The sequence below is a fragment of the Gorilla gorilla genome, chromosome 2, assembly GCF_029281585.2.
Source record: "Gorilla gorilla gorilla isolate KB3781 chromosome 2, NHGRI_mGorGor1-v2.1_pri, whole genome shotgun sequence".
Classification (NCBI taxonomy): domain Eukaryota; kingdom Metazoa; phylum Chordata; class Mammalia; order Primates; family Hominidae; genus Gorilla; species Gorilla gorilla.
In genome coordinates this window covers 184,031,198-184,052,074 of record NC_086017.1, presented here as the reverse complement: position 1 = coordinate 184,052,074, position 20,877 = coordinate 184,031,198, and the positions used below count along the sequence as shown (strand labels likewise).

At 38.1% G+C, this 20,877-nt stretch overlaps 1 protein-coding gene and 1 long non-coding RNA gene across 2 annotated transcripts in view; one reads left to right on the top strand and one right to left on the bottom strand.

The window, feature by feature from the left end:
• SPATA16 (spermatogenesis associated 16) overlaps nt 1-20,877 on the top strand; it is a 251,553-nt gene that overhangs the window by 175,931 nt on the left and 54,745 nt on the right. The window contains exon 6 of the mRNA XM_004038022.5: nt 8,256-8,403. Within this exon, the coding sequence (XP_004038070.4) occupies nt 8,256-8,403 (148 nt within the window). The remainder of the gene's footprint in view (nt 1-8,255; nt 8,404-20,877) is intronic.
• LOC109026048 (uncharacterized) lies at nt 885-19,362 on the bottom strand. Its single transcript, XR_002005065.3, has 4 exons — nt 19,245-19,362; nt 4,291-4,513; nt 2,250-2,309; nt 885-1,014 (listed from the first exon to the last, which is right to left on the bottom strand). It is a non-coding gene; the product is annotated as an uncharacterized lncRNA (long non-coding RNA).

The window sequence follows — 20,877 nt, the reverse complement described above, 5'->3', positions numbered from 1 at the left end:
TCTGCATAGAAAGAATCTGAGAACACGTTGCTACCTGATGACAGAAAGTTAGTCCTTGAAACCTAAATCTTGTCTCCAGATGAAACGTCCTCAAATCTTTTTAATTTGTTCTCCAACATACACTTCTTCAGAGGTATCCCTGATCTTTCCACTCAAAGTCATCTCAAATAATAGCCCAAAAGATAAAACAAATTCTGAGTAGAAAAAGCAGTACAAGTTTGAGAACCAAGTCACCAGGTCTTTGTCCCAACCCTGCCATTAATTAGCTGTGTGTACTGGCAAGGCATACCCCACTTTAAAACCACGGTCAAGAAATACAATCAAAAAACAACATACAGTTAGGAAAAGAAATACCTACCTTCATACAACTAAATGAAATATAGAGATGAAATGCACAATGACAAAAAAAGGGTCCCAAGCTGTGTTGACATTTACTACTGAACACAGAGGCTAAAGCTCATTAGTAATACCCAGTTGTCCTTATGAACTAATTGCAGGTAATGTAGCTATTTATTTCTGTGATACCTTTTGGTGATTCATTTTAAGTCATCAAGAATAAAAGCTCTGTGGCATCCTAAAGAGTATGGAGGCTGCTGAAACCCACACTTGTAACTCTGAGTTTCTTTCAGCTGGCATTTCTCTAATGTGCAAGCAGAAAATTATTCAGGGTCTATAGAACAAGAACACACTTTAAGTTCTATTTCTAAGTTATATATGTTTTGCCATTAAATAAGCTAGACTGACCTAAGCATGTTATTATTTAAGCCCCCCTATCAAAAAGCCATTCATCTAATTTTTGTAAATGTTTCTCTTCAACACTGGCATGCCAGCTGATAGCATGTCCTAAATCTAATGAGGGGCCAGTGGACAAACCAGTCTTACTTGTGGCCAGTAGGTGTGAGTGATGAATATTCCATTTTGTGTTAGAATTGTTATAAAGAGGATCTTGATCTGGTTATGGCTTGATGTGGTCTGTTTGTTTCTCTGTTTGTGCTAGAGTCAAATTCTAGCTGTCTGTGGAGACAGAAATAGATAGTGATGAAAAAAGAAGAAGGGAATCAAAACTTGATCTTACACTTCCAAGAATTTACAATCTAATTAAAAGAATAAAATGTTGCTCACTGTAGAAGAAAGATTGGCTTAGGGGACTTGGGCTCTCATCTTGCTTTCATTTCTAATTTTGTAACCTCGGAAGAATCACCAGTACTCATCAAGCTTTAGTTTCCTTAGTTATAAAGTTTAGTGATTATAAAATAATATTTTAGATCCTTTCCATGTCCTCAGTTCTATCTTGAAGGACCATGGAAATAACATTTTACTATAAAATATAAATGATTAAAAATTAATGCAGGGTAAATTTTAGGCATTAAGTGCAGAAGTTATTTAGTTAATGGATGCATCACATATAATGAAAACTCTAACCCTAAACATACTGAATGGTAGACAGTAGCTCAAATAATATCTTTACACAATTACATGCATGTGTATATACATATATATGTTCTAAAATTATATAGCAGTAACACACTACAAAACTAAATTAAATACTTTAAATTTAATATTATATTTATTATGACTATTTTTAAACAGAAAGGGTCGCAAAGTACAGAATTCAAAAAAGCTATATAAAAGTCCATTTCCCTTGCTACAAGTAACCTGTTTATGCAATTTTTAGTGATTTCTAAACAATGCAAATAAAATTTAAATATTTTTATTTAAACTGCATGAAATATTTATAACTTTCACATCACTGGGCTGACAGAGGTAATGGCAAAGCTGCCAAATATTCTTTTATATTAAGAAAAAAATGAAACTTACAGCGAATGTTCTTTCATAAAATAGCTTCCATAAATCCAGGGTAATATTTCAGCATCAAAATGTTGATCATTGCAGCAGGGACAAGCAATCAATTATTACATATTCTATTCTGACACACCATTATACTAAAATCATCATAAAAATGTAAATCTTGACTATTACATAAATGATACAGTGATTGTGTTTATAGGGTTGTCTCAAGGTAACATATTTATGAAAATCTGTTTTTAAAATCAATTCTAAATTTCAAGAAAATTGAAATCCTCCAAATTAAACCACTATGTATATTTTAAAAATTGAATTTGAAAAACGTAGCTCACAAAATTTTATTTTTCCATTTTCTAGAAAATTATTATCATCATTTAAAATTGCATTATTATTAATATAATAACAAAGAGGTTTATTAGCCATTAAACACTAAAGGTACCTACCTCAATCATTTATAGCTTGCAAGTATAGTACTGCTTCCTTTGAATTTAATAATGTTAACTCTGAAAATAAAACAATAAAACTGTAATATTCAATCACTAGTAATACCTGCCCAGATGGATTTTATGAGGACTAAAGGAAATAGCCTATATAAAAGCATTTATCACACTGCTAAATGAAAGGTTGTTGTTTCATCTCTTTAAATGCCATGTTTTTCTTTACTTTTCAAAATAATACACAAGTATTAGTAGATAAAAAGGGATTATGAGAGAGATTCCAAGTTCCAAATTTTATTTATTAGTATTGGTATGTTAGGGTAGGCTACTATAACAAACAACCCCAAATTTCAGAAATTTAAAACAATAGAAAAATAATTTGATTTCTCACTCATAGTCCAACATGGATGTTTCTGATTGGATCTACTCTAATCAGCAACTTGGGAACCCACAATGCTTCCACTAGGTAGTGCCATCTTCCTTCCCACCTGTGAGTCCTTTTTTTTTTTTTTTTTTTTGAGACAGAGTCTTGCTCTGTTGCCCAGGCTGGAGTGCAGTGGCCTTAATCTCTGCTCACTGCAACCTCCACTTCTTGGGCTCAAGCAATTCTCCTGCCTCGGCCTCCCAAGTAGCTGGTATTACAGGCGCTCACCACCATGTCTGGCTAATTTTTATATTTTTATTTGAGACAGGGTTTCACCATGTTGGCCATGCTGGTTTCGAACTCCTGGCCTCAAATGATCTGCCTGCCTTGGCCTCCCAAAGTGCTGGGATTACAGGCGTGAGGATCGTGCCTGGCTGAGTCCTCTTTCTTAAGGCAGCTGACAGGAAAAGAAAACAGGGGATTATGCTAGGCAGGGTTTCATGGGCCAGGCCTGAAGAAAGTTAATGTCTCTCCTGCCTCCATTCCATTGGTCCACATTCTGCCACAATTCATTGTAAGGGAGTCTGGAAAATGCCTATTATGTGCCTGCGAGGTAAAGTCATAATTTTCAAAAAAGAAAGTGAAATATAATATTAGAGACTCTAATTCTAAATTCTATAGAATTTTTTAAAGTCATTTAATAAGTCCTTAGAAGGCCGGCCATGGTGGCTCACGCCTGTAATCCAGTACTTTGGGAAGCCGAAGCAGAAGGATCACCTGAGGTCAGGAGTTCAAGACCAGCCTGACTAACATGGTGAAACCCCATCTCTACTAAAAATACAAAAATTCACCGGGCGTGGTGGTGGGCGCCTGTAGTCCCAGCTACTCAGGAGGCTGCATTGGGAGAATAGCTTGAACCCCAGAGGTTGAGGTTGCAGTGAGCCGAGATCGCACCACTGTACTCCAGTCTGGGCTACAGAGCAAAACTCCATCTCAAAAAAAAAAGCCCTTAGAAAAGTCTCTTAAGCCTCTCCAAATCTCAAGAAGTTGGGCTGTAAGATTCCTAAGGTTCCTTCCAGATCTAATCTTCTAAATAAATCAATTTACTATGATTATAGTCAACCCTAAGACTGGAAGCAAGAAAGGAATAATTTGATGATAATCTATAATAATCATTATCACATTTTCTAATTTCAAGTGACAAGATTCTCTCTTAGTAAACCACTTTCACCAAGCACATAGTTCAAAAGTTACAATTTGCCCAACTCCTCCACAAGAAAGAGAAAGGAAGGAAGGAAGGAAGGAAGGAAGGAAGGAAGGAAGGAAGGAAGGAAGGAAGGAAGGACGGAAGGAAGGAAGGAAGGAAGGAAGAGAAAAAGAAAGAAAGAGAAAGAAAAAGAAAGAAAGAAAAAGAAAGAAAGAAAGAAAGAAAGAAAGAAAGAAAGAAAGAAAGAAAGAAAGAAAGAAAAAGAAAGAAAGAAAGAAAAAGAGAGAGAGAGGGAGGGGGGAAGAGAGAGAAAGAGAAGGAAGGAAGGAAGGGATGGAGGGAGGGAGGAAGGAAGGAAGGAGGGAGAGAAAGAAAGAAAGAAAGAGAGAGAAAGAAAGAAAGAAAGTAAGTTACATAATTCTATCATCCCGAAAATGTTTGAGGTTTATAGTTTCTGCCAGCTTAATTGTGGCTACCTTGAGTGCTCTTAAAATTTTACCAAGAAGAATCGGCCCTCTTGGGTTTAGATGAGGGAGATGAATTTTGTTTCTTTTTTGCTGGTCATGTTTCCCCCTACTTTTATTGCTTTTCTTTTCCTCTTGACGGATTATCTCTCCTCCTTGCTGTCCCATGGTCTCTTTTGTACAGTCATCCTGGGCAAGTTGATTTCTAAGGTAGCAAGGGGTTCTTTTTACTTAGCTACAGTACAAGGAGAAATTATTATAAGTTACTGTTTGTAGAGAAAATGAGCTGCCCACTTACACTCTTGGCTTATGTAACTAAAATATGAGCTTTACAACTTGATAAATGTGAGAGTAACAAAAGAGAGTTATTAGAACTCCCAAAGGTAAACACTTAATTTCAAAGCTTATTTTTGAGTAACAGCAGAGAAAGCATAATTAACAGCAATGTACATTTAACAACAGGGCACAAGGACTGATTGTTTGCTCCATTTTCTGCACACGTGCAACATTTACTGACATCAGAGAAGTTCACAGGTCCAGAAAGAATGATTCAATTACAGAATATTTATGTCAAATTAAGAAGTATCATTTGAAATCTGCTTCCATTTTTAGTATAGCTTATTTTTTACAACCAGCATTTCCTTGTCTGGTCTCTTCCTTTATTCGCAAAATCAAGGAAAATCTTTTATTATAAAAAGTAAATTTAAATCTATCTTTTATATTTTAATGTCTAAGATTATATCAAATCATTCTAGTTTTTAAAGTCCTTAAGTATAATTTTTAATTTACACATATTAGACTCTTTAAAAAGACAAGTCCAACTCTAAATTGCCAAATTATTATCATCACAAAGTGAAAATTTAATCTTTTGGTATCTAAACCAAAACAGTCAAAAAAAATCCTACTATTTTAATTGAATACAAAGGCTAAGTTTTTTCTAGATTTCACTAATTATTCAATAATGCCATTCAATACCAATAATGCTAAATATATATATATATATATGTTATATTACTCTATTTCTTTACAACAGCAATGTAGGACAGGCTCAAAGCCTCAAGATTGTCTGTCTCTAGAAGAATAAAAAATATTAGTACATTAAAACACAAAAGGATGTTTCAGGATCTGGTGCAAGGGTCATCTGTATTCTCATTTCTACTCTATGTTGTACTATTTCTTCCTGGGGCTATAATAATTTCCTTTAAGAAAGCATCTCCATGGAGAATACAATTTCTATTTGTAAATTACATACTCTCTCTATTTACTCACCCACTTCCTTACCCATCGTCTTCAGGTTGGAGAGCAGAATCCATGGAAGAACCCATCTCTATTGGTTCTCAGTGGGGAGAGAGGGAGGCTGCTCTCCAGCGCATACCCTCCTGAGTGAGAGCCCTGTTAAGGCCGGAAGGCAATGCCTTGAGCATTAAGCCAAGAGTACAGATCCTTCAACGAGCAGATCAAGCTGCCACATGAAAACCTACACTTCTGCCACGTTTTTAAAAGCTGGTGCAGGTTCTTGGGCACGAGTCTTACCATCCCCACTGTGAGATGGCTTCGCCAAGCTACCCTGCCAGCAGTCAGTTAAGCTGCCAGCAGTTGGAAAAGAAATGGGGTGGAGAGAGCGTTTTCTTCTATCCTAGCCTGACTAGGATATCACTAATATCTTTCTGGAAGCAAACTGGAGGATTAGATACCTTCACTAAATTTTTTAATCCAGAAATTAAAGCAAAATACCCTTCAGCAAGATATTCAGAGACCATCAGAAAGCTGTTTCTGAGTTAGGAACTGTTGTGGGCTGAACTGTATCCCTCCAAAATTCATCTGTTGAAGTCCTAACCCCTAGTGCTTCAGAGTTAGACTGCATTCCATTAGCCCACACTCAGCCACAGTTGGAGACAGAATCTTTAAACAGGTAATTACATTAAAATGAGGGCTTTAGAGTGAACCCTAATCCAATATGACTGCACGCTTATAAAAAGAGGAAATTAGAACACACACACACGCGCGCGCGCACACACACACACACACACACAGAGGAATGACCATGTGAAGACATGGGGAAAGACAGCCATCTACAAGCCAAGTAGAGAGACCCTCAGAAGAAACCAAACCTGCTGACACCACTGTCTTGGACTTCCAGTCTCCAGAACTGAGAAAATAAATTTCTGTTGTTTAAGCCACCCAGTTGGTGGTACTTTGTTGTAGCAACCCTAGGAAACTGATACAGGAACCAATAGCTTACAAAGGCAGTAAAGTCAGCCATGACCTTAGAACTGAGGTCTAAAGCAGCTTTCCTCCTTGGCACGTCACTGCACATAGGCATGTGCAACCATGCGCTTGATGGTCTGGACAGGCCATCCCAGGATCAGTTCCAGCAGTGAACACAGGTAAGCACCAAACTGGAGGAATTATTCCTCCTCCTCAATATAAAATATCTTCATTTTTCCTGAAGGGCTAATACTTGGTGCCTAAACACCTTATTTGAGTTCCTAATCCACAATTCTGAATCCCAGACCTGCTGCCTGCATTATCCCCATTAGCCTTCCAAAGCTGGCATCCAGGTCTCTACATCCAGCCATTCCTTGTCTGGTCTCTTCCTTTATTTGCCATGCACTCCATCACTAACTCCATCTGAGGGCTGGCTCTGGGTTTGGAAGAACCGCTATGTATTTTCTGTTCCCCATTCAGTTCCTTGAACTTGAACGGGACAATGTTGAAGGCCATGTAAGTTCTAGCATTCAATTATCCAATAGTTTGTTGAATTTCATTCAGAAATTTGTCCACCACTAATTTTTACATAATTTTAAGCTAGTCTCAGAGAAAGGAAGACCCTTTGCATCCAGAAAATAATTGCAAAGCTGCTCTTTTACAAGCAATGTAGATGATCATAGAGGCATTTGAAGTCACTAAGAAATGAAGCAAGCAATGAACAAGTTTATTTAGACTTCCCAGTTTAAAATCCACTCCCTATTGTTTTTATTATCAATGGAAAACTTGTTTTCAAAATACTGTGAGGGTAATAATGTAAATTGTTGTTTGTTAAATGGTTTTTTCTCTGTTGAAAAGCTTATATCTATTATTTTTCCGTATTGTTTGTTGGTACCTTAGTTGTCTGGGAGAATTTCATTCCTATAAATAAAAATGGATTGTTTTATAATATGCTTTTATGCCATATTAAAAAACTGAGGTAACCATAGACACTTCCACATTTTATTCAATGTTCAAGCCTCATTAGAAGGAAAAGTTGTAGGAAAGGAGTAAGTTCCTCTTAAAACTTCACATAACTTTCTTTTAGGTCTGTTACAAATAGTAATGGACCTATTTAAAACAGGAAGCTGAGGATGATGGCAGGGCTTTATCAAGAATGGTACATGAGCAAAAATAATATAAAGAAATTCTTAAATAGCCAAAGCCACCTTAAACAGCTCTTGTGATCTGGAGGGAAGGGAAGCTTTTCTGGGAGGAAATTGAGGAAGGATTTTTTTTAACTCCAAAAGGCTTTCCCAGGTATTGGAAAAAGAAAACAAAAAATACAGTCTGTCTAGTTTGCCATGTTATTTACAGAATATACTTTAGATATTTTAGTTTTTAAAAGAAATCTCTCCATATACAAATTGCTCACCAATGTCTGCTCAAGAGTAAGTTAATTATAATGTCAGACTTAAGAATTTGACTTTTAAAATCAAGCAAAACATGACACCTTGGGAAATAGAATTTATATTTTTATCTTAAAACAAGCTCAGTTTAGAGGTGCCTGTTTACAAACTTTCTTCATTTAATTGGTTTTCTTAATATGAAATAGTATTTCCAGAACTAATTAAAATTTTGTTCTAATGAATATTCAAGACCAAAATATGTTATCTTTGCAGTACAGTATATAGATTTTTAAGTCATCCATAAAGGTAATTATATTTTTTACATTCTTAAAAAGTCATATATTGTTATTGATGCCAAATGGGTTGTTTGTTTCCTCTTAGGCCATGATTGAGGAAGCCATCACCAGAGCTGAATCTTTCTCGGTTATGTACACACCATTTGCGACAAAAATAAGAGCTGATAAAATAGAAAAAGTAAAAGATGCTTTCACAAAAACTCATCCTGCATATGCAGAGTATATGTACACAGGTAAGATTCAATATCTTCAAGTTATCAGCTGATATTTTGTTTCCAATAAAACAAATACAGCGTTCTTTCTGGTTTATTAGTTTATTGTTTCTGTTTTAGGAGTACACTGTTTTCATCTGATGACTTGAAACAGAAAGAAATTTTTAAGGTTTTAAATAAGGATAGCCTTGTAGTTTTAGCACAATATTTCTTGTACTTTCATATTTCTATACTTTAAGAAGTAGGGATAAAACCTAGAGAATCTAACATTTTAAAAAATGGAAGAATGACCTGTAGTAAAATGCCATCTTTCCCCTTATCCTTTATCAGTAAAGGATAATCAGATGATTATAGTATTTTCCTGCGGATGGATTTTTTTTCCAGTCCCTACTATTTCTACTTTTCCCCCCATCTATCTCACACCTCAAACCTTCTTCTTTCCTTATGCTCTTGAATCACTGGTATCCAAATGAGATCTGGATAGCTAAGAGTCCCATAGAGGACACAACAACTGGCATTATGTTTTTTCCCCTTTTTCGTCTTTGGAAATCACTTGTTCTCGTTCTCATGCAAAAAATATTTTGTACTACCTACTGTGCAGCAAGCATTATTTTGGTTTAAGAGGAGGATTTTTTTTGGCATTAAATTAGGAGCTACTCAACAATGACTTCCGTGTTAAGAAAATCTCTAAATGCATACACCTGATATCACATCCTTCTATTCAGGCCCCTTCATCCCTTCTCTCAGAGTTTTGCGGCTGAGCCACTGAATTATAATGTTAATAATGTACTCCATTATTGATCACTATTAAGGTGCCAGACACTCTACATTCATTATCTCTTGATATTCCCATAATCAGTGAGGTAAGGTGCTTCCCATTTAGGAACAAGAAAACAATCACCAGAGAAGACACATAGCTTTTCCAAAGATGCACAGTAAATTAGACAGGCCTGGGATTTGAACCCATGAACATGCCATCGAGCTACACTATTTCCATGTGACAAAAACATTAAATGTAGGTCCTGTGAATTTCGTACTTTTCTCCACATTCCCTCATGCTCTTCAAGGGAAAGATATCAAATAAATCCCACTAGTGATAACAGAATAGTAAATCCCTAAGGAACAATGGTAATTTGAGGGCAGAGAAAGAGAAGAGAAGCATAATACGGGCCATAATAACGATATGGCTGATTTACTTAGTTTGAGCATTTCATAAGAAAGCAGGTTAAAAAAAAAGTCTTCGAACTGATATTTTTTGTTAATTGTTACAAATTATTCATTATTCTTATGGATATTTAAAGGATTTTTTGGAGGGTGTATGTTAGCAGCACGTAAAAGTCATATCTATCTAGCATTATGGAAAAATGAGTTCGATTCAGCTATTTCCATTTCCACTCCCAGATCCATTGGTAACGAAGACAGATTCATTGAGGAGATCACCAGTTTGCCAATTTCTCTTCTGGTAGAATAAGTTTAGTTATATTTAACCCATTTCACAGAGCAGTCATGAAGATTAATTAATAGTTTGGAAGCACCACTGCCAAGAGTTTAAAAACAATAATAACATTAATGAGCCAGACTCATGTCTCATGTAATTCTATCAAACCTGTTATCAGGATGAATTATGATCTGTTGGCAAGACGATTCATGCTAAAGAATCTTACACTTTGGGAGAGAAGATAATTATAAGTTACTAATGATTGTTTCTATTATCTTATAATTACAAACTGCTAGAGTATGCTAGTGCTATAGAGAATCTTGATAGAAAAGACAGCTTCTGGAGGAGGAACGTGAGGTAGAGAAAGGAGTCTAGAATTTAAATTTCGTTGGGACTGATAAAGTTCTTTGCTCTGTGGAAACTGTGCTTTGGGTTAACAATGCTACTGCACTGGTGACATTATTTACCTCTGTTGCAAATTATTAAAGGGTTTCCCCAAAGCCATTGCTGGAATAATGGTGAAAGAACTGTTACTAACTGTATGTGCACAGTCTTGGAGGTATAACTCTTTTTCCCCCAGGCAATTCCAAGGTGGCTGAGGGCACACAGCATGGGAAGAGGAAAGGTCAGGTGTTATTTTTAGCTCTGGACACCTCTCCCAGAAGATGCAGAGAGGTGATTAGAGCTGCATCAGTAGCCAAAGGTAATAGCTAAGAAGTAAGTAACATAAAGACAGATAGAGCCTAGAAGAGTAAACACTTTGTTTTCGTGGTAGTTTCCAAAAACCAGAATCCTCTGATGTCTTTTGGCTGTGTCTCCACCCAAATCTCATCTTGAATTGTAATAACCCCCAAGTGTCAAGGGCATGGCCAGGTGGAGATAATTGAATCATGGGGGCGGTTTCCCCCATACTGTTCTCATGGTAGTAAATAAGTCTCACATGATCTGATGGTTTTATAAATGAGAGTTCCCCTGCACAAGTTCTCCTGCCTGCTGCCATGTAAGACATGATTTTCTTCCTCCTTTGCCTTCCACCATGATTGTGAGGCCTCCCCAGCCATGTGGAACTGTGAGTCAATTAAACCTCTTTCCTTTATAAATTATCCAGTCTTGTGTATGTCTTTATTAGCAGCATGAGAAAAAACTAATGCATCTTCCTATTATCAGACTTGTAGATAGAATTTAAGAAGCTTCTATCCTGATGAAAATTTATTCAGCTATTTATTGTAACATATATTCATGCAACCAGTATGAATAGACAGTCACACAGCAGATGTGTGCAAACATAAGAGTCTATACGTTTTACCTATCTATTTTCTTCTTTGCTCTGCCCAGAGCCAAAATATATTCTGTCTCATCCCAGGGCACTCAGTATAATCCAGTCATTTCTAAAATTCATCTATCTTTAGAACCTATCTAACCACATTCACCAGCTTCCTTCTCCTTTTCAAGAGTTTTTCTTCTCCCTGTGGTTTGGTTTAGCTTTCATAGAGCTCAAGCATACCCTGTGTCCAAAAGGGTCAGTGAACACATAAGGGAGACATCCTCTTCTCAATCTGTAGCAGGCTGGTACAGCTGCTTATCAGATGGCTGGTGCTACCTGAGATCAGCTCTGGCGTCTTGAGCAGGACCTGATGGATTCATTTATGTGGCCCATTAAGTGACCCAAGGCATCTACATGGGTTCTCCATTCTGTTTATTGGTGTAGTTGCTTCTTCATATGTACTCCAACCACCCTTACCGTACCAGTTGGCCCAAACTAGAGCCACTCTCAGATTTCCTCTTCCTGCTGGACTGCTGGCTTGTGAACCCAGCCACTTTCTGAGTCTTACTCAATAAATCCCCTCCATTCCACAGAAGACTAGAAGTTGTCGTAGCCCTCTCTTCAACTGGCTATGTTACTCTGCCATTTTTCCCTTGCTGCATTCTCCAGCAAGCCAGGACCCTTAGGACAAGAAGAGGATCTACAATGGAGATTGAGGTGGGAGGGGGGTTGTTCATCTATTCATTTATTCAGCGAACATTTATTTACACAGTACTCTAGGTGGTACTGAGAATACACCTGCTCCTAAGAAAGGATCCGACTTTAGTAAGCTGTACTTCAGCATGAATATTGGACCATATTTTTCCCTTTTCCTAGAGAATATTTTCAACTAAAACCAAAGCTCTAATTGTGGAATGGAAGGCTGACTCTAATTAAAAGAATTATGTAGGATAAACAGAGCAGTTTGGGAATAGAGGTTGTTGCCACTTAATATGGCAAAAACTGGCTAGTTGTTTACCAAACTGTTTTCTTTTTTTTTTTTTTTTTTGAGATGGAGTCTCACTCTATTGCCAGGCTGTAGTGCAGTGGTGAGATCTCAGCTCACTGCAACCTCCACCTCCCGGGTTCAAGCGATTCTCCTGCCTCAGCCTCCCAAGTAGCTGGGACTACAGGCGCACGCCACCATGCCCGTTAATTTTTGCATTTTTAGTAGAGACGGGGTTTCACCATGTTGGCCAGGATGGTCTCAATCTCTTGACCTCATGATCCACCCACCTTGGCCTCCCAAAGTGCTGGGATTACAGGCATGAGCCACTGCACCCAGCCCAAACTCTTTTCTTTTTACCTCAGTCATACATCTAGAATCCATTTCCAGCCTCCCTTCCAATTAGATGAAGATTTCTGACTGAGTAATGGTCAAGGAAAAACGGACAGATATGATATATGTCACTTCCAGGCCTGGCCCATAAAACCCTCCTATGTAAAATTCTCTTTCCTCATCCACTGGCTGAGTGGGGAGAAGCATGGAAAGGGGCTGCAAAACAAAAGAAGGTAGATTCCTGAATGTCCATGTAGATGGTCACCCTCCGAATACTCTGAATACCCACATGAACAAAAAACAGTTATCTGTCTTTAGACCACTGAGATTTGGAGCTTCTTTGTTAAATCTGGTAACTTTAACATGTTTTTCTGCCCTACATCATAACAAATAGGCAGCTTCCTACTGCATCTACAGTGTATACAACAAGTTCTTGCTAACTCGATCAAATAAACACTCATCCACATGCAGCCTACTCCATCCTCAAAAACACTCAGCATTTGTACATATATCTATTCCTCTTCCTCACACTCCCCCCTCCACAGACAGCTACAGATGATGTTCTCATAAACATGTGTTTGTACCCGCCCACAGAAAGATAATATTTCCAGAGAGACACTGATGCTCCAAGAGATAAAATACAATTATGAAGCTTTCACTGCAGCAAGAGAAATGAAAGCTATATGTAAGAATTTCTAAATTATAGAAGTCATCTAAATAAATAATCAACAGATGAAGGTCGTACAATCTGTACCTTGAAGATTTTGGATGAAGAGTCTACCTATCAAAGTTTTGCTGGAGAAGTAATTATTATCATTAAAACTTGGAGACTAGCATATTTAATTCACCCAGTGGAGGCTGGCAAGCAAACCTCCAACTCAGAAACTCTGCCCAACTTTAGGTCACCTTCATCAAGCATAGATAGTGTTGAGTTTATTGCTCCCTTGTCACGTGACCGTGCCATGAGCCCAGCAGAAGCTGGCAGAGGTGCTGGTGATGAGCAGGGAGAGTATTCACAATGGAGGTCCTCCAGGCAGTATTTTCTCTCCAGCCAGCCCCCAATTCACAGTCACCCTTGTCAGGGATATCCACGGGAAAAACAGACACAAGGGGGAAAAGTATAAAATTAATTCATTCTGAAATGTATTTAGGTTTAAATTTTTTTAAAAAAAATTATCAAATAAGCCAATCGCATTATATATTAACTTCACAGTGATTTATCATGAGAAGACCCCATTCACTTTCAGTGGCAGGTATAGGATTATATTACCCTTATAATTTCTACGAGACTGATGAGGGAGAGTTAAAATTCAAATCTGCCTTGTAGAATAACCAGGTTTATACATGCTCAGGAACTTACTGTGCATCCTTTCCTGTTTCAGGAATATAATAAAACCCATCAAAATCTTAAAGTCATATTATAATAGAGCTGTACTGTATTACATTTCATGGAGAAAAAAATTACTGATTTTTTTTAGCAGTATAGCTATCCATTTTTATTATTTAAGAAAAAAACCTAGCTTGATTCATACAGAGTAGTCAGGGTATATAAAACAAATAATAATTTACCAGCCCCAGAATTTTTATGTTTTCATTTATAAAGATTTGGCTTGAGATTTTTATTCATATATTCCAATGAAATAATGCAATTCTGCATAGTTCTTATTCTTGCATGGTTGTATTTTAATAATAATAAAGTAATACAATCAGCATATCCTGTCTCCCCTTGATGAAAATATCAAGATTTATTTGCTAAATAAATAAATATTCAGTAATGGATCTGTGGTTAGTAATGTTTAATAGAAAAGTTTTCTGGATCAGATATCAATTACTTTAACACTTAGGTGGATAGAGTCATATTTTGTCTTTCCAATGCAATTTAAATCCCAAGAGTAAATATGTATGTTCGGATAAATAATATATTGTTTTAAATTAGACCTTTAAAAATTACTTTTCATTGAAATTTATAACCTTGTTCTTGTTCAGTCATCATTTATCAGTAAGAATAATACATTCTTATGTTCTCTAAAACATGAAGTTAACATTTCTCATTTTATTCTTTCTTCTTTAAATTATTGTAATTTTATCATGATCAAGAGTTTTCAAAATCAGACTATTTTCATCTTTGTAACTAGTTTTCTTGAATAGAAAAAGTTATAGAATTAAACAGTCTTCATCCCCAATATTTATGAAAGTGTTAAAGCCAGGTTGGTTATAAGATGATAAATCATCTAATATTTGCACTGCAGAATTCTTCTTAGAATCAGAAAATCATTCCCAAGGTAAAGAAATCCCTCATCTATGGGGCTAAATTCTCTGTTCTTAAAATATTAAAATGTTGATCTTCCCAGTGGGAAGTATGGTGCTCTGGCATTGCTCCATCTAATGGAGTTCACCTCCATTTAACCACTTCTCAACCAGCAGTTCACTTGTCCTTTGCAGTAGCAGGTGACAGCGCTGTTTGCCTCTGGTCTCCATCATCCACTGCACCTGAAACCCCTGAAACTACAATGTCTTCTGCTTAGCATATTGTCTTAGGGGATCTGACTGAAGAAGGCAGACAGGTTGCATTTAAAGAAACAGCAGTCAATAATCCAAAAATAAGTGGAAGTAATATAAATTTTTCCTGCAGCCTCTCAAGAAAACCCATGAGTTGAGGTAGGGTAGGCAGTTGTAATGGGGTATGTGGTAGAAATTAAACAGGTATTGTAGATATTGTATCCATAATGCTCAGCAAAACCTTGTAAAATGCACATGTACATAAACACAAACATTCACATGGCAGCTTCCCTCAATCTCCTTTCCTACTCAAAATTCTCCAGATACGTCCTCTAAATTTATTCCCTCATGAATTGATGAGTCTCTTCCACTGTCATTCTTGATGGTCTTACCAGTTTCTCAGGTTCTTTCCCATCCCCATTATCTCAGTCTACATAAGAAAGCCCCAAGGCCATTTCCAAACAAGCAGAACTCATTTTAGCAGGCGAGGGAGTTCTCAATATGAGTGAGGTAAGTGCTCAACCGTTAACACTTCATTTTTCCTGAATCACTTTACTTATGTTTTATAATGTAGCCTCTCTGTCAACAATATAGTTAATCATTAGGTGCTGCCATCTAATAAATCATGCAGCCAAGCATTAAAATCCCTGGAGACTGAACTCTCAGTAGTATATAACAATTTTAAATTGAGAATTAAAAAAAATTTTGAAGTCAATGTTGCACAGAATTACAAATTTTTTTACTTTGTAGAGTTACGTTTTTTCTTTGTATATTCAGCATTCAAATCCTATGTATTTCTCCTCTAATACTTGGCTCGCAATTAACCTACACCTTACGAGCATTAGCATTTTCTTGATGATCTTATGGTCTACAAATAATCACTGCATTTTACAACTAAAGTAGAGCCCCATCCAGCCCACTTATTTATTTATTTATTGCTTTTAGTAGTTTTATTTTTAAAAACATTCTATGGTATCACACACATAAAAAAATCCATTTTAAAATACAGCTTAACTAATTTATTATGGAGTAAACATCAAGTCAAAAAAGAAAACATCACCAGCTCTCCAGATACCCTTCACTGGCCCTTTATTAATCCCAAACAACTCCCTACCCCCTACCAAGGTAACTAATGTCCTAAAGTTCAGAGTAATTATCTTCTTACTTTACAGCATTACCACCTATCTATTCCTAAACTCTAGACTTCAATTTGCCTGCTTTGAAATGTTATAAACCTGAAATCATAGAGTAGATGCTCTTTTGTATCTGACTTCTTTTGCTCAATAATTTGTTTATGAACTTCTTCCACGTTTCAAAAAGCATTAGTTTATTCATTTTCATTGCTGTATAATATTCTGTCCTATGAATAGACAGGTCTGGTATTGATGAAATCCCTCAGTTTGGCTAGGCGTGGTGGCTCACCCTTGCAATCCCAACACTTTGGAAGCCGAGGTGGGAGAATCACTTGAACCCAGGAGTTCAAGACCAGCCTAGACAATATAGCGAGACCCCCATCACTACAAAAAAATTAAAAATTAGCTGGACATGATAGTACACATCTGTAGTCCCAGCTACTCGGGTGGCTGAGTGGGAGGGTCACTTGAGCCTAGGAGGTCAAGGCTGCAGTGAGCCATGATCACAGCACTGAACTCCAGCCTGGGTGACAGAGCAAGACCCTGTCTCAAAAAATAATAAGAAAATTAAAAGAAAAAAAGAGAAAAAGTAATCCCTCAGCTTTTGTTTGTCTGGGAAAGTCTTAATTTCTCCTTCGTGCTTGAAAGATATTTTTACCAGATACACTATTCTGGGGTAAAATACTTTTTCCTTCAGCACTTTAAATATGGCATGCTACTCCGGCCTGGCCTGTAAGGTTTCCACTGAGAAGTCGGCTGCCAGACGTATCGGAGGTCTTTTGCATGTTGCTTCTCTTCTCTTGCTGCTTTTAGAATCGTTTATTTATCCATGGCCTTTGGGAATTTGATTATTAAATGCCTTGAGGTAGTCTTCTTGGGGTTAAATCTGCTTGGTGTTCTATAACCTTGTACTTGAATATTGATATTTTTCTCTAGGTTTGGAAAGTTCTGTTATCATTTTGAAGGACTTCTACCCCAATCTCTCTCTCTCCCTACATCCTCTTTAAAGCCAGCAACTCTTATATTTGTACTTTTGAGATTGTTTTCTAGATCTTGAAGGCATGCTTCATTCTTTCTTTCTTTTTTTAATTTTACTTTAAGTTCTGGGATACATGTGCAGAATGTACAGGTTTGTTACATACGTATACATGTGCCATGGTGGTTTGCTGCACCTATCAACCCATCATCTAGGTTTTAAGCCCCACATATATTAGGTATTTTTCCTAATGCTCTCCCTCCCCTTGCCCCTCACTCCCCGACAGGCCCTGGTGAGTGATGTTCCCCTCCCTGTGTCCATGTGTTCTCATTGTTCAACTTCCACTTATATGTGAGAACGTGCGGTGTTTGGTTTTCTGTTCCTGTGTTAGTTTGCTGAGAATGATGGTTTCCAGCTTCATCCATGTCCCTGCAAAGGACATGAACTCATCCTTTTTATGGCTGCATAGTATTCCACTTCTAATCAGCACCTCTACCCCTACACCACCGTGTTGCTATTGTAAACAATGCAGATGGTTGTTCAGATATTCTGTGAATGCAAGCGAAACGTAAGCTAACATGGAGAGGTGTTTCTGGAAAGGTATGAACAAATCCAGTCAAACCCACATGTACTCAGAGCATACATTACGTAAAGGAAATCCAAGGTGGGTTCCCTGGTGCCTTATGTAGATTGTTTGGTGAGGTCATGTTTCCCTGGATGTTCTTGATGTTTGTAGATGTTTATCAATGTCTGGGCATAAAGAGTTTATTTGAAGAGTTATTAAAGAAGTGTTTATTGTTGTCTTTGCAGTCTAGGCTTGTTTGTACCTATCCTTTCTGGGAAAGTTTTCCAAGTATTTAAAGAGAATTGAGTGTTGTGATCTAAATCTTTGATCCCTGCAGCCATCTCTGCATTAGGGGGCACCTAAAGTCCTGTAACACTGTGACTCTGGCAGACTCATTAGAGGTACCACCTTGGTGGTCTTGGGTAAAATCCAGGAGCATTCCCTGGACTACCAGGTAGAGACTCTAATTCTCTCTCTTTCCTTTCCCCTAACAAGTGGAGTCTCTCTCTCTGTGCTGAGCTGCCTGAAGCTTCAGGAGAGGTGATACAAGCACTCCTATGGCCACGACAACTGGGACTATGCTGGATAAGATGCAAAGACTGCAAAGCACTGGGTCCCTCCCAAGACCCACCCAGTCACTACCTGGCTACCACCTATATTCACTCAAGGCCCAAGGGCTGTTCAGTCCGCAGGTGGTGAATCCAGCCAGGCTTGCATCCTTCCCTTCAGGGCAGTGAGTTCCCTGCTGGCCCAACTCTAGTCCAGAAATGCTGTCCATGAGCCAGGGCCTGGAGAGGGGAACCTTTGGAATCTACTTGGTACTATGTTCTACGTGGCTGAGCTGGCACCCAAGCCACAAGACAAAGTCCTTCCCATTTTTCTGCCTCATTTGCTCATACAGAAGGAGTCTCCCCCTGGGGCCACTGCTACCCAGGCTCATGGCTAGTACTGTCTGGCTACTGTCAGTGTTCACTCAAGGCCCAAGAGCTCTTCAGCCAGCTTGTGGTGAATGTTCCCAGGGCTGGGTCTCTCCTTTCAGGGCAGGAGGCTTCCCTTTGGCCCAGGGTGGATCCAGAAATACTGTCCAGTAGCCAAGGCCTGAAACTGGGGACCACAGGAGCCTGCTTGACTAAGCTCTTGCCCAAGCTGCAAAACAGAGTCCCCTTTACTCTTTTCTCTCCTTTCCTAAAGGAGAAGGAATCTCTTCCCATGGCTACCACAGCTAGGAATGTGGCCACATCTGAATCCAGTATAGGCCTGGATTTCACCCAAGGTGCCCGGTGAGTACTCCCTGGGTACTTCTGATGTTTATTCAAGGCCAAAGTGCTCTTTAATCAGCAAGTGATGAACCCTGCTAGGACTGGGCTCTTCCCTTCAAGGCAGCAGGTTCCCTTCCAGCTCAGGTTGTGTCTGGTAATGTTGTCTGAGAGAATAGTGCCCTATCCTGTGGCTGGGCTGGTATCCAAGTTGCAAGACAAAGTCTCCTTTACTCACCCCTCTCCCTTTCTGAAGCAGAAGGAAGGAGTCTCTCCCAGAGCTGTGAGCTGTACTACCTGTGGTTGGGGGAGAGGTGACACAAGAACTCCCATAGCCACCCCAGCTGGTGTCTCCCTAGCGTCATGTACCCCAAGTCCACTGACTCCAAATCCAGCACAGCGCCAGAACTTACCCAATAATTGAGGTCCTTGTAGCCTAGGCTACCTTTCAAGTTTATTTAGAACCCCAGAGCTTCTTTAGCCCATGGTGGTGGGGCTAGCCAGAATTCAGGTTCTGACCGCTGGGATGGAGAATTCTTCCCTGGCTAGGGCTGATCTAAATGCTCCCTCCATGGGTGCTGACTGGGTTCTGCCCCCATGTTGCTTTCCATTGTGACAAGGCAGCACTGAGTTCCAATACAAAGTCCCACAATTACTGTATTCTCCCTCCACCACGCACACAGTCTCTCTCTACTGCCAGGGAATGGGGGAGGGGTGACATCAGCAATTCAAGACTATCTTCCCTTCCCTCTTTTGTGCTTCTTTCCTTTATGTGATGTTAAAATCAAGTACTATAATGGTCCATCTAATTTTTTGTTCTTATGAAGGTATGTCTTGTATGGATAGTTGTTCAGTTTGGTGTTCCCATGAGGGAGACAATCACTGGAGAGTTCTATTTGGACATCTTGCTCTGCCTCCTCCTTATTAGCTCTTTGATGTTGTTAGAAAAATCTACTTTTTAGATTTCTTCAAGGAATATTAGTTGTCTTCAGAAAGAAGGTTGGTCCAAATTGTTCTGAGATTACAAGAATCAGAAGCTTTTATTTTTTTAGTTATGTAATATTTGAAATATGCTAAAAGACACAAAAATAATGAACACCTACATAATTACCATCTTATTTGAGAAATAAAACATTAAAAGTATTGTATAGTTGAAGTTCCCAAGATTTTTTGGATCCTAATCTACTCCCTCCCCTCCAGAGGTAATCACTATCATAAATTTGTTTATTATTCCTTTTTTATTATAGTAAAATATACACAATGTAAAATGTACCATTTTAAACACTTTTAAGTGTACAGATCAGCAGCATTAACTACATTCGCATTATTGTGCAACCATTACCACCATCCATCTACAGAACCTTTTCATTTTCCCAAACTGAAACTCTACCCATTAAATAATAACTCTCCATTTTCTTCTCCCCCCAGATCCCCTAGCAAACACTATTCTATTTTCTGTCTCTGTGAATTTGACAGCTCCAAGTGGAATCATATAGTATTTGTCCATTTGTGTCTGGCTTATTTCACTTAGCATAATGTCTTCAAAGTTCATCCATATTGTAGCCAATGTCAGATTTTCCTTCCTTTCTAAGGTTAAATAATATTCCATTGTATGTGTATATCACATTTTGTTTATCTATTTTTCCACTGAGAAAAACTTGGTGCTTCCACCTTTTGGCTACTGTGAATCATGCTGCTATGAACATGGGTATACAAGTATTTCCCTGCTTTCAATTATTCTTGGCATATAAATTGCTGGATCATATGGTAAATCTATTTTTAATTTTTTGAGTAGGTGTCATGTCATTTCTTGTAGTGGCCACACCATTTCACATTCTCACCAGAAGTGCACGAGTGTTCCAATTTCCCCATGTCCTCATCAACACTTGCTATTTTCTGGTTTTCGCTAATAGCATCCTAACAGATATGAAGTGGTATCTCACTGTGGCTTTGATTTGCATTTCCTTAATGATTAGTGATGTTGAGCATCTTTCATGTGCTTATTGGCCATTTTTATGTCTTCTTCGAAGAAATGTCTGTTTAAGT